We start from the raw sequence: 13,697 nt of genomic DNA on the forward strand, positions 1-13,697 counted from the left end.
CTCAGAGCAGTATTTAAAAAATTATATATATATATAATTTTTTAAATTCTGCTCTGAGACCTGGAATAGTCACGCAAGTGGTTGGAGAGTGACTTCATAATCAGTACTGTGCCAGATACATGTGATTGCTTAGAAAGCCCAGAGCATTTGGGGAAATAATTGGAAGAATGAATTATTTTCATTAGCATCTGCTAAGAACGTGGAATCTGCAAGGCTATTGCTTAATTATTCTAACTGTATAGGTGTTCAAAACAAATTATGAGCTTTAAGAAGATAAAAATAACAGAATTATCCCATGAGCCCCTGCCAGTCATGCTTTGGAGTAAACCAATACAGAGGGCACGTGTGCAGCAGAGCAGGATCTGAGCGCAGAGCCCTGTGGCCTAGCACCCCTGGAGCATGTAATTTAGCTAAGTACAGCTGCTTCAGCCGTGGATTGTTCAGAGTTCTAAAGGAGAAAAATCAGTATCAGCTGTACTGCTTTCTCTTGAGATCGGAATTAAAAATACTCTTTTCTTCCCTTCTTTCAGCATGGATTCTGGTTCTGCAGAGAGTCCTGCTAGTCTGAAGAGAGTAGCTTCACCTGCTGCTAAACCAGCTGTTTCAGGAGAAGGTGAGGAGCAGATCAAATTAGGTTCTTTAGGAGAGTCGAACCTGGTACCACTACAGACAGTAAATGTGAAATGAGATGGGTTTCATCTTTAAATAGTCTGCATTAATTGATCGGTCTGTTAAACTGAGGTGAAATGAAGGTTCAGCTCTTTACAAAATCAGAGTACTGATTATGGAGGCTGTCAAAATACTGTTGGAGATGTTGATCATCAAAAACTGAATTGTGGAGCTGGGGATTCAGCTCATCAGTGGTTGAGTGCTTGTTTAGCATATGCGAAGCCCTGGGTTCAGTCCCCAGTACTGCAAAAACAGAACAAAAAACCTAAATTTTCTAATTTGACCATGAGCCTTTTGACTTTTGAAAGAAGCCCATTCACCAAGTTCACAAGCCAGTTTGCCAAGGATCAAGTTCTCTGAGCACCCCTGTAGCTAAATCTCCTAATGTAGTCTAGTCTCATCTACATACGAGTATTTTGCCTTAAAACACTGCAGAGTCCAGTAAAGCTTTCACAATTATATGAGTGTCATAGGAACCTCTTCAGCCAAAACAGAAGCTCAGTTTCCATGTTCTAAGTAAATAACCAAACGAGATTATTTAGGCCTAAAAATTTCATTTTGAGTATTTGTAACGCAAATAATTAATTGCCTTTTTTCCAGTCTCTGTTTCATGACATAATTCTAGATATTATATATACATGCCAGTCACTAGTAGGAAGTATTAAATTTTTAAAAAATGAAAAATAACTTATGTAATTCAGACCCTGCTGGTAAAAATCATGTTTTTTACATTCAGTGCAGTCATTATAGAACTAATTGAAAAGTGCTACCTGAGTTAAGTTTCCCATTTAGAAGTCCGAGCAGGTTTTGCAGTTATCAGATGTCATAACTTACCAATTATGCAGTATTTTTCAGTGGGTTCCTGGAATAAATTATATGATTAGTTTGCTGTAATATGATTGTTGCATTCCTAGAAACTTTACCTAATGAAAAATACAATTATCAACATAATTGTTTTGATGGAGACAGCAAACATTAAGGTTTGATAGTAGTTCAGAGTCACTGTAACAGCGTTTCTTCCTCAGTTCTTCTTTTTATTTTTTGGTGGTGCTGGGGATTGAACCAAGGGCCTTGTGCATGCTGGACAAGTACTCTACCACTGATTTATACCCCCCAGTCCCCCAGCATTTCTTTATCAATAGGAATTTCAAAAGTAATTTTTAAAAAAATTTATAGGTATAACTGTAAAACCTCATCATTACCAAAAAATAAAAAAAAGAAAGATCTAGGATTTTATGGTACCCAGTTTTTGTTACTAGTATGAAAACAATTACTAGCATAGTTCTCTTTATACATTTTCATTATCTTAATGCCTTTTTTTAATCCACTATTAGAAGAAGGCAAAAATGCACATTTAAGCAGAAAATGTAAAAAAAGAAAAAAAAAAGAAAAAAACAATATTGGTAATCAGCATAGTGAAAAAGAAATGTTAACCCCTCCCCAAAAAAACTTCAGTGTGCTGCATCCGGTCAGGTCTCACTGCATGTGGAGTTTGTATCCTGGCTCTGCCAGGTTGTAACCCTATGATTTCTGTCACACCCTAGCTTCTTCATCTGTGAAGCATGCATAATAACACCTAATAACCATCCCTTGAGGTAGGAAGTTATTACAAGGGTTGTGCAGTAAAAAATATAAAGCTTTTAGAAAAAAACTCAACAAACATATGCTGCTTTTATTCCCTTTTTGCTTCATTTCTTGATTGCTGCCAGAGCCACTCACGGCAGTGAGCCTCCTCATCTGATAATAGATGTAGAGGAATGCATGTCTTCAGACATGTACAGAAGCTTCAACACCTGAGTCCTTGCTAAATAGTTCACCAAGTGAACCACACTTTTTCTTAAAGTCAAGCAAGAGAATAGAGGTAAATTCTGATCTTAGTTTGAAATCAATAAGATTAGAAATATTAGGAAAGATTGCAGACATTGTGAAGGGAGGGTTTGTGGGAGAGCATTAGAAATTCTGAGAAAAGGTATGGATGGATATTAATGAGCTCCCTGTTAATACTTCACTGAATGTCTTCTGATTTAAAGTAAACTGTAAATAAACCAGATAAATAGATTATATATTTGAGTAGCTCTTAAAATAGTAGCTTGGGACTGGCCTGTTCCCTTGTTAGATGATGTCTCACGAAAGGGAGTGACTGAGGAGGACCTCACCCTCTAAGCATCCACCACAGTGTCCCCAGGGCTCACTGTCATTGTGCAGCAGTGTCACAGGGCACCCGAAGCCTCTATCTCTCTAGCCTCCTTTTCATTTTGAACTGTAGTATTAAGCTTAGCTAGAGGTCATGTTTCTGAAGTTTTCTAAACATTTTGAAAGTTACTTCAAAATTCTGGTGTATTTTAAAGATAGTGACTTTAGGTGAGGATTCACTGGAAAGTATGGATTGCCCAGGATCCTATTAAGGGGTCAACAATAGGAACTAAAGAATGGTAACAGAGACCAGATGACAGGGGAAAAAGTGAGAACACTGAGAAATCAGAAAAATGAGTGTATCAGTGACAAGAGAATGCCCTTATTAAAGCGTGCAAACGATAATTTGCTTGTGTGGGAAGTGAGTTTTTTCTTTTTAACTGTGGAGATTTGTGTTACCAGCACTGGAGGGCTAAGACAAGAGTCCTCTGTCTTCCAGGGACGTTTGGATGACCCTGTGTCTGCTGTGGGTTTCAGCACTCTCCCCAGGAGTCACCCCCTAGCCTCTGCACAGTGCTCAGGTCACCCTCAAAGCTGAAGGAGGCCCCTGTTGGCACTCTCAGGGGGTGCCCACTCATGTTAGCACAGTGTTAAGGGGTTTTGATTTTTGTGTGTGTTTTAGTTTTCGTTAGTCCCTCCCTCAGAGGCTATTTTAATTGACCAATAGAGGTTTCCGTACTAAATTTCTGCCTATTAAGCATTAACTCTGCATTTAAGAAATATCATCTGGTACTCTCTTGAGAAACATACATCATCTGTTATAAAAATGTTCTGGGGTAAATGTTTCTGCTTTTAAAAAAATATACAAAGGGCTGGAATAAGATAAAGAAAAAGTGAAAGTAAGAAATATATGTATCTTTCTGTAAAATCTTTTCTGCTAATCTAGGATTTTGTATCTAGTCTGTCTGAGAGAAGACTTGGTTCTAAGTCTTAGTAGAATCAATAAAAGCAATGCAGGGTTCTCTTTATAATTAAAAGATAAAAATTGCTTTTGGAATGCACACCCTTCAATTCAAGACACTAAAGAATATTATTTTTTTATTTTTAAGACTAAATTACATTATAATGTAATTTAGAATGTAATGTAATAAAAGTAAAAAAGAGTTTTCATTTAATTTTTTGGGAGAGACTTAATAGTTATTTTCCAGGGTTGAGTAGACATCACACTTATCACCAGTTCACTCTACCTGTGTATGCACTTGGAAGACAAGTGGATGCCCATTTTTAACTAAGTAATGTGTATTTTTTTATTTTATAGTCTAAAAGTTTCCTGCCATCTTTGTGTATGGTACAATAGGACATAAGGAAAAGTGTGTCTTATTTAATTTACATAAAGGATATACTCTAAAAATTTCTAAAATTGTGAATTAGTACTCTCAAAACAGAAATACAGATATTTGCACCCCAGAAGCCTGCATGTAAGTGCATCTGACCCTGTAGATACTCAGTAAATGTTAGTTGAAATTGGATGTAAAAAACATTTCATTAAAAAAAAAAAAATGATGACCCTAAGTCTTAGATGATTTTTGGTATTCAGTGTTTGTAGACATGCAGTTGGTTCTTTGTTCCTGTGGCTGGGTCTTCACGGGAATTGTCTCCTTGTCTGCAGTTACTGAATTCTTGTGTGCAGTTGGGGAATTTGGAGCCCAGGGGTATTCTGCAGCTCTGTATTTTTATCTGTGATTAGCCTTTCTCTTGAATGAATCTTATCCTAATTTCCTGATTCATAATTTGCTTTTGCAAAGCTGTCTGGGATTTCTTTAAACAATCAAGCTCTCTCCGTATCTCAATATTTCTCCCCACCAGAATTTATTGCCATGTACACTTACGAGAGTTCTGAGCAAGGAGATTTAACCTTTCAGCAAGGGGATGTGATTTTGGTTACCAAGAAAGATGGTGACTGGTGGACGGGAACAGTGGGCGACAAGTCCGGAGTCTTCCCTTCTAACTATGTGAGGCTTAAAGATTCAGAGGTAAACCCACATTAACTGTTTCCTCTCCCTTTCTGTGTGGTGGTTCTCTTTGCGGGAGTCATGATGTTTGACACTGGAACATTCTTTTGGGTTTTACTAAACTCTAGAACGTGACAGTAACTACAGTGTGACCTGCAGCTCTCTGACCTTTCCATTTGGTGCTGTGGAGTAAACATTGGTTTCCCACAAGCAAAACTCCAGGGGCTAAGTGGAGGCTGCAGCGAGGGGGTTGGTCAGCATCAGTGGGTTATAATGCTCAGTATTAACCTCTATTCCTGTGTGTAATTGACATTGGAGTAAACTTTTTTGATTTGTTCTTCATGGTCATTAATTTTTAGATATCCCACAGCATTATTTTGACCATGTAAACAAGTATTCTGGTGATACTTGGCCCTTGAATATTAGGGCAGTAGAAAGTTTCTTAAAATTATGTTTTTTGTCTATATAGTAGGGAAATACAATATCTAAGAGGTTGGTACTCTCTTGGAATACTATTATCCTTATAAATTGGAAATGGCTGTCATTGTTGTTAAATGGAACTGTAAAAAATTGATTGCATAAAATGTGTCATCAAAGTTTAGTACAGGTTTAATGAAGAGGGATACCACAGAGTACAGGAACCTGTCATAGTGGCCAAGTTCAAGTCAGTGGAGAGTGTCAGGATATAAATGTAGTAATTTAACAGATCCACATAAGTATACCAAGAGGAACAGGCTGGTGCTACCTCTCCCCTCCCCACACCCCATGCTGTCAGGGCACAGTTCTTTTTCTCTCCTACTTCTAGGCACTGAGAGGAAAGGCGGGCAGGGAACTTTCAGAGGCTGCGTTCTTGGGTATAAGTGAGTGGACAAAGCTCTTGCTCTCTCTCATTCAGGTGCCAGAGAGTGTCTGTGGGCTTTTCTGAAGGCCCCTGCACTCCCAGAGGCCCTGTGGGCAGCTGACTTGATGCAGTAGTTTTGCCATTGGCCTTCTCACCTTCCCTGCAGTTGCTAGGAGTAGTTTTATGTGATTGGGTTTGGTGTGTTTTTTCTTTCTTTTTTTTTTTTTTTAAAAGGGTGTCATTATTGTTGTTTTTTGTTTTTCTTGCTGTAGTCCTGAGAGCAGCTTGCTGAAATTCCTGTGGATGGATTTGTATTAGTTGCCCACCCTTAGAAAATTTGGCAGAGTCTGGAAGAAAATAATTTTCCCCTGTAAGACAGCTGGCCTGTTGAACCCCATAGATCAGAGAGGGAGAATTGAACCCTTCTTTAGGCTAGCAAATTGGTTCCAATAAGAATCATCCAGATGATATTTCAGAGGGCTGGGGGAAATGCTAAAAACTAAATTTGATTTCCATTATTATCCATGAAAACTCTTAAAGTGACATTACTTTTTGGATAAGTTAAAATACAAAAACAATTTTGGCTTGTATTTGAATTTGACTTTATTAACTTTATTTAGACTTTACCCAAGTTCTATTTACATAGGAGTTATGCATATTTAAATAACATTATAATAAAAATAATCTGCATCAACACTGAAAAATATACAAAAGCCATTACTTGTATTTTATTTTAATAAATTAGTTTTCTATTCACAAAACCTTATGAAATCAGTAAATTTTTTAAAAAAGCAACTCTTTTTTAAAGGTAACCTGTTATGTTTTCTTAACCATATTCATAAACTATTAGCTACAGAAGAAGTGGCAGTACTAAAGATTTTAGACAAATGTTTAGCTATATTGTTCAGTAATGGGGGGAGGGACTAAAAACTTAGCTCTTCTGTCCTACTTAGTTACAGAGTTCAGTGTTCAAGCAAAGCATCTTACCAAACTTAAAAGCCAGACACAACTTTAAACTGGCCTGGGGAAGGGTTGTCCTGTCCTGAAGATCCTTCTGGGACATATGGCCTGGGAACACATTTAAACACATGCAGCCAGGACAGAATCTGGCCTCCTGAGTGTACCCCAACCTAGGATACTGGGTGTATTTCTCAGAAGCAGCACATTGGAGCTCCTTGAACTCTGTGGTTGGGTATTGCTAATTTCTTTCTTGTTACAGAATATAGAGAGTGTATTATCAGCCTGTATGGGAGAAGTAACTGGTCACTCGGAATCTTGTTTCATTGTCATTTCTTTATTTAATATGCAGCCCCCCCAAATAGCAGTAAAGATTGATAGCGTGTAGTTGTAGTCATTAATTTAAGTCCATGAGCATCCATGAGAGGACTTCACCTCAAGTGCTTCTGGAACACATAGTGGGAAGAAGTATGGCCTGCTTCTGTGGATCGTGCTTCCACCACAGATAGAGAAGTGTCAGCGTTCAGACAGTGTGAAATTGGGAGGAAAGGCTATGTAGGACAGCAGCCCCCTCATTGCCAACAGCAATGGGGAAAGGGAGGATTCCATCATCCCTGTGCCATTTTAGTTCTTTAAAAAGGAAACCTGGAGCAAATGTAGAAAAACACAACATTTTAATGTATTGAATATGGGTGGTAGGCTCATGGGTATGTCTTAGAGTTTCTGAACTTCTTGTATGTGAAATATTTCCTAATAACCATTTGAAAACAAAGTACCAGCTGAGTGTGTGGGGAGTAGTCCTCCTGACATGGAGCCTTCCATTGGATTTTCCCAGGTGTATGATACGCCCACACCACAGGTCCATACCTGAGCCCTCTGGGGTTTACAGTCCACATACTTTGCTCTTTTCTTCTCTTAAGAGTAAAAGCTATACATTTTAAGGTTCTTATTTTGTCCCAGGTATTCCTAATACAAATGCTCTTGTCAAGTGAAACAGTGCTTTCCCTGGAAAGAAAAAGGGGATTTAGGGTCTCAAATGGGTTTGTTCGTTAATTGTGTTCTAAGTTACATGATCAATACTCCTCAACATGCAAATGAGACCTTTTGCTCTGTTTTAAGGGCTCTGGAACTGCTGGAAAAACAGGGAATTTAGGAAAAAAACCTGGTAAGTTACATTCCCTAATGCTTATGTTTTATTGTTATGAATATAATTGATAGCTGCTTCCAATCTTTGTTTATTAGGGCCAGCAGTAAAGTACAGACCAAGAAACCTTTCCTGAGAGTGGTTGTAATAGGCTCTTTCCTTGGACTCTACTAATAACATATACATGGTTATGAAGTTTCACTGTTACTTCATACATGGGGAGTGGGAACATCACCAGACAGAACGTTCCCCTGGGTTATGAAGAAATAACTCAGGCAAAATGGTAGAAGATTGCCATACAAAGAGGTGTAAAACTGGAAGTTCACTGCTTTTTAGTTATCTTCTTGTTAGGCTTGGGAGGCCCTTTTTCATTTTCTGACAGCACTTTAAACCCAAGACACAAAGATCAGAGGAGCAGCAAATATTATCATCTTATAGGTCCCGTTAATTTAGAAGCTATTGATTGGATGGTTTTCCTCAGGTGGACATTGGAGGTTCAAAATTATAGTCATACCTCTATGTTTAGTTTTAGTTTATTTAAACAAAATCACATGTTCTAAAAATAGTAGCTTGAAAGAGAGCAGAAGGAAGCAATGTGAAATAATATGGTTTGTGTGGCCTGTCTTCCTGGTCTAAGTTATTTGTGCTTTTTTGTCTTCATATCCTTAGCAAATTATAGGTTGAAACAGTCATTGCTGTGCTGAGGAATTTGTGTGTCCGTCTGGTGCTCACATCAGATGGGCTTACTCAGCCAGAAAAAGAAGGGGTTTCAGGGTGTTTAGGTTTCTAGTCAGACTCCAGATAGTGGGCCATCTGACCAAATCTCTGCTTTAATTGTGAGTCTTCTTTCTACCTTTTCAATGTTTGTCATTCCAAAGGGTCCGGATGTTTCATATGTGATGCCCAGGTGAACTTAACTTTACACTGGAAGTAGCAAGCTGCTCAGAGACACAAGAGGAAGCAGAGAATGTCAGGGTAGACCGCTGACTCATATGCCAGGTCCTTTGAAGAGCAGAAATATCAGTTGCCAAGTAGGATAGTAACTGGGACTTTCTCCAGGCTGAAAACTGTTGGAGTCCAGAGCTTGTCCTTGGCACATTGCAGGAGAGTCCTCATCCCTGTGTAGTTCTGGGCAAGAGCTCTCAGGCAGAGCCAAACTGTCTGGAAGGTGACTCTGGACTTCCCTGAGTTCTCTGAAGCATCTGGCAGGCCAGGGCTGCCCCATGACAGGTTGGTGCTCCTGTCATAGTCGTCAACCTTGGATTGTAGAACAGGGCAGTGGCAGGTGGCTGAAGTGCTGCAATCTTATTCCTTCCCTGGAGTTAGTGGAAAAGTAGGAGATCATATCAGAGTAGGGGGCCTTTATCTTTTCATCTTTCTCTACTTCATCTTCCTTCTATCCTTCCTTGCTCTGCCCTGTTCTTTTAGGAACCATTATGACCGAGAGTGAGAGTAGAGGAATAGAGCAGTTTGTTCTGATTGCTTCTAGAAGTTCAGGAAGCTGTGGCTGTAAATGTGCTAGATTTCATCAGAGCAGGAGTCTGTCTTTTCATACTTGACCTTGGTGCTAGCAGAAATTTGCTTTTCAGTGCCTGGGCTGGTCCTGCTGGAATTTTTTTCTGTGGGATTTCTAATATTCAGGAAATGTACAGAATTGTTTGCATTTTTTCTATGTTGAATTATTGTGTTTTTTTTTTTATTAAATTCCCTTCTTAATTCCAGGTCCTTCCTTTAACTTGACATAAAAAGACGTAAACTTGCATTGCTATGATTCATACCAGTTCAGGGATCACCCCCAAATGTGAGCCATAAAGAAAATGGTCTTGTTGGTAGGAGGGAGAGTCTGAAGCCACAACATAGAAATTCGATGCTACCAGGCTTCCGATGGTTTTTGAGGAAAATAGAATTTCTCTAAGTATTTGGCAGAGGGAACACTTCCTCTATTCACTGAGCACTGGTGGGTGGGGTGGGTGAGTGAGGCCCAACCCTTGGTATCAGGTGTTTGGGAAGCTAAAGAGGGGCTGTGGGCAGGAGCAGGCTTCATGGCAGGAACTGGTAAGTTCTGAGACAATGAGGGAGTAACAGAAGACAGCCCAACAGAAGGATTGGCCAAGCACCTTGAACGCTGCATTTGCCCTATAGCTAGGGGAAGGGGCTACAGTGGGAGGGATTCAGTCTCCCTCATCCAGTAGAAAATCAGCCACATATGCTGGTTTTGACGATGCTGATCTGAGACTATGGGAGGTGGCTGTGATTTCTTAGTGTTTCCATATCCTGACTCTTAACAGTATGCTGCTATGTTTGATCTTGTTTTTCAGAAATTGCTCAAGTTATTGCTTCATATACCGCCACTGGTCCTGAGCAACTTACCTTGGCCCCTGGTCAGCTAATTTTGATTCGAAAAAAGAACCCAGGTGGATGGTGGGAAGGAGAGCTGCAAGTTAGTTTTTTTTTTTTTTTCTATTTATTTAAAATTCTAATTTGTTTGAATATACAAGATGGGGGCAGTATTTTATTGCAAAGTACAAAGAACCAATCACTGCCTAAATCTTGCATTTGAATAATGAGAAATACCACTTTATCTGAATCTGGTTCCTAAGCTTCAGCCAGCCAGTAGCAATGTCTGAATTCTAAAAACTAGGAATTCATTTTAAAATTTATCCTTTCAGGCCCTGTGCGCCTACCTATAATCCCAACAACTTGGGAGGCTGAGGCAAGAGGATTTCAAATTCAAAGCCTGCTTCAGCAACTTGGCAAGACCCTGTTTCAGAACAAAACAAAAAAAGCTGGGGATGTGGCTCAATGGTTAAGCACCCCACATTCAATCCCTGGTACCAAAAATAAATAAATAAATAAATTTCATCCATTCAGTTTCCAAGTTCAAATCACTCGATTCACTGTTGGTACAGTGAGAATTCATAGGATGACAGATGCCTAGGTAGAGCTGTCCTTGAGGTCCTGGCATCCTAAAGTGGAGCATCTCATCAGTCGTTTCAGGAAGCACGTTGCAGTAGCAGGTTCCTTTTTATATAAAGCCACATCTGTACATCGTGCTGTTTTTAGTTTGTGTGTTTGTGGTGGCGTTGTTGTTATTCTTATAGCTTGTTATTCATGTTGCCATTCCAGAAACCTCTTTAAGTCTTTCAAGAGGAAATAATAGTTTTAAAAGGGTTACTGTCACATCAGCATTGTAAAGATTAATAGAATCGTCATTAGATGCCAAACCTAAGGGGAAGTTTTTAGTAAGGATAGAAATTGCTTATGGTCTTTGAGTGACTCCCACAGAGAGACCACATATAATTTGCACAGTAATTAAGTTACCATTGAGAACTAAGTTGCCACTCTAATCAAGTGATTAAAGTGATCTTCACCAGTGAGGACAAATTGACGTAATATTCATCCAAACATGCTACCTGAAAAAGACAGTGTCACATACTATTGTGGCTAGAAGTGCATCAACTGAGTCTAATCATGCAGAAGCATTAAATAAACTCAGAATAAGGAATATCCAATTAAAGGGGCAGGGAGAGGCTGTATTCTTCAAAGACGTCAATGACAAAACTCATAGAAAGGAGATAAAAGAGACATGACTACTGATGGCAATATCTGACTTGATCCCACATGAGACAAAAACATGCTCTTAAGGATGTTACTTCGATAATGGACAAAACTGGGATGTGGACACCAGGTTGGATAAAAAATTTTCTGGTACTGGGGATGAAACCGAGGACACTGTACCACTGAGATACATCCCGACCCTTTTATTTTTGAGACAGGGTCTCACTAAGTTGCTTAGGTTGGCCTTAAACTTCTGATCATACTGTCTCAACTGCCTGAGTAACTATGGTTGTAGATAGGCATCATTGAGCCTGGCTTAGATAAAATTATTGTACCAATTTACTAAAATTGAAAACCATACTATGGTCCTATGAGAGACTATTCCTATTTTTAGTAAATACCCATCGAATTATTTAGGGGTAACCAGCCATAATGTAAGCAAATTGTAATCAGGTAATTCTGAAAAAGAAATTACGGTGAAGAGGATATGGGGGGAGGGAGAGAGAATGTGCAAATAATGAAACAGGTGGGATAAAATGTTAATAACAGGTGAATCTAAGTAAAGGGTGTTATATACTTTTCTTGTTCTTGCTGCTTTTCTGTTAGTTTGAAATTATTTCTTTTTTTCCAGTTTTTAAATTAATTTTTTTATTTATATATGACAGCAGGATGCATTACAATTCTTATTACATATATAGAGCACAATTTTTCATATGTTGTATACATAGTATATTCATACCAATTTGTGTCTTCATACATGTACTTTAGATAATAATGTCTATCACATTCCACCATCATTTCTAACCCCCTGCCCTCTCCCTTCCCTTCCCACTCCTCTGCCCTATCTAAAGTTCGCCTATTCCTCCCATGCTTCCCCTCCCTACCCACTATGAATCAGCCTCCTTTTATATCAGAGAAAACATTCGGCATTTGGTTTTTTAGGATTGGCTAACTTAACTTAGCATTATCTTCTTTACCTGCAAGTGCCATGATTTTATTCTCTTTTATTGCTGAGTAATATTCCATTGTGTATATATGTCACTTTTTTTTTTTTATTCATTCATCTTTTGAAGGGCATCTAGGTGGGTTCCACAATTTAGCTATTGTGAATTGTGCTTTTATAAACATTGATGTGGCTGTGTCCCTGTAGTATGCTATTTTTAAGTCCTTTGGGTATAGACTGAGGATAGAGCACTAATAGTGAGATAGAGCACTAATCTCTAGGGTATATAAAGAACTCAAAAAGATAAGCACCAACCCCCCCCCCCAAAAAAAAACCCAATCAATAAATGGCCCAAGGACCTGAACAGACACTTCTCAGAAGATGATATGCATACAATCAGTCAACAAATATATGAAAAGATGTTCATCATCTCTAGCAATTAGAGAAATGCAAATCAAAACTACTCTAATATTTCATCTCACTCCAGTCAGAATGGCAGCTATTATGAAGACGAACAACAATAAGTGTTGGTGAGGATGTGGGGGAAAAGGCACACTCATACTGCTGGTGGGACTGCAAATTGGTGCATCCAATATGGAAAACAGTATGGAGATTTCTTGGAAAATTGGGAATGGAACCACCATTTGACCCAACTATCCCTCTCCTTGGTCTATACACAAAGGACCTGAAATTATTTCTAAATAAAAAGTTGCTTTAAAAATTTACTTCTATAGCAAAATTACATGGCTGTAGCCATGGGCTTCACATCCACAGATTCAACCAACCATGGACTGAAATTGAGAAAAATTTGTATCTGTATTGAAAATGAGAAGACTTTTTTTTCTTGTCATTCTCTAAACCGAGTCGTGTAACAACTATTTGCATAGCATTTACATTGTATTCAGTGTTATAAGTAATCTACAGATGGTTTAAAATATATAGGAGGTTGTGCACAGGTTATATGAAAATATATGTCATTGTATATAAGAAACTTGAGTATCCTTGGATTTTGGAATCTGGAGAGGTCTTGGAACCACTCTCCTCCTCCCAGATACTTAAGGACAGCTGTACTTGACAGATAAGTCTGCTGACTGTTGAACAGGAAGTGTTTGCCTCCTACATGCAACCTCCTCCACTACGAAAGTGAAGACCAGCCTTGGCGACCCAAGGTCCATCTTGCTTCATAGCATAGTGTAAAGGACAGCGTCCTCCCTGGCTTACCCACATGGGCAGCCCTTAGGGACCTGCCAAAGGGAAAGTTTCCCAATTAGCCTTCTGGCCTTTGTGCAGAAGGGATATGTGTGGTAAGGTACACTGAGATCTTCCTTTATGGAGTCAATCTTGAGGCCTGCTGCATGACACTGGGGCCTCAGTACTTGCCAAGCATGTGAACAAGTAGTTTCTAGAATCCCTTTTATGAGAACCCTACTGTCCTAAGGA

General features: G+C 38.9%; 1 protein-coding gene across 13 annotated transcripts in view; it reads left to right on the top strand.

The window, feature by feature from the left end:
- The window catches only part of Itsn1 (intersectin 1), a 168,020-nt gene that overhangs the window by 93,974 nt on the left and 60,349 nt on the right, over positions 1 to 13,697 (top strand). For 10 of the 13 annotated variants that reach the window (XR_007347748.1, XR_007347749.1, XM_048803614.1 and 7 more), the window contains 4 exons: positions 531 to 613; positions 4,669 to 4,835; positions 7,732 to 7,777; positions 10,075 to 10,196. Coding sequence is in view for 11 of the 13 variants with exons in the window: in XM_048803614.1 (XP_048659571.1) it covers positions 531 to 613; positions 4,669 to 4,835; positions 7,732 to 7,777; positions 10,075 to 10,196 (418 nt within the window). In the remaining 2 variants the exon portion in view is untranslated. Of the gene's footprint in view, positions 1 to 530; positions 614 to 4,668; positions 4,836 to 7,731; positions 7,782 to 10,074; positions 10,197 to 13,697 lie in introns of those variants that run through there. The other 3 variants (XM_048803621.1, XM_048803623.1, XM_048803622.1) reach the window with 2 other exon arrangements.

This window comes from Marmota marmota, unplaced genomic scaffold (genome assembly GCF_001458135.2).
Source record: "Marmota marmota marmota unplaced genomic scaffold, marMar, whole genome shotgun sequence".
In the NCBI taxonomy this organism is placed as follows: domain Eukaryota; kingdom Metazoa; phylum Chordata; class Mammalia; order Rodentia; family Sciuridae; genus Marmota; species Marmota marmota.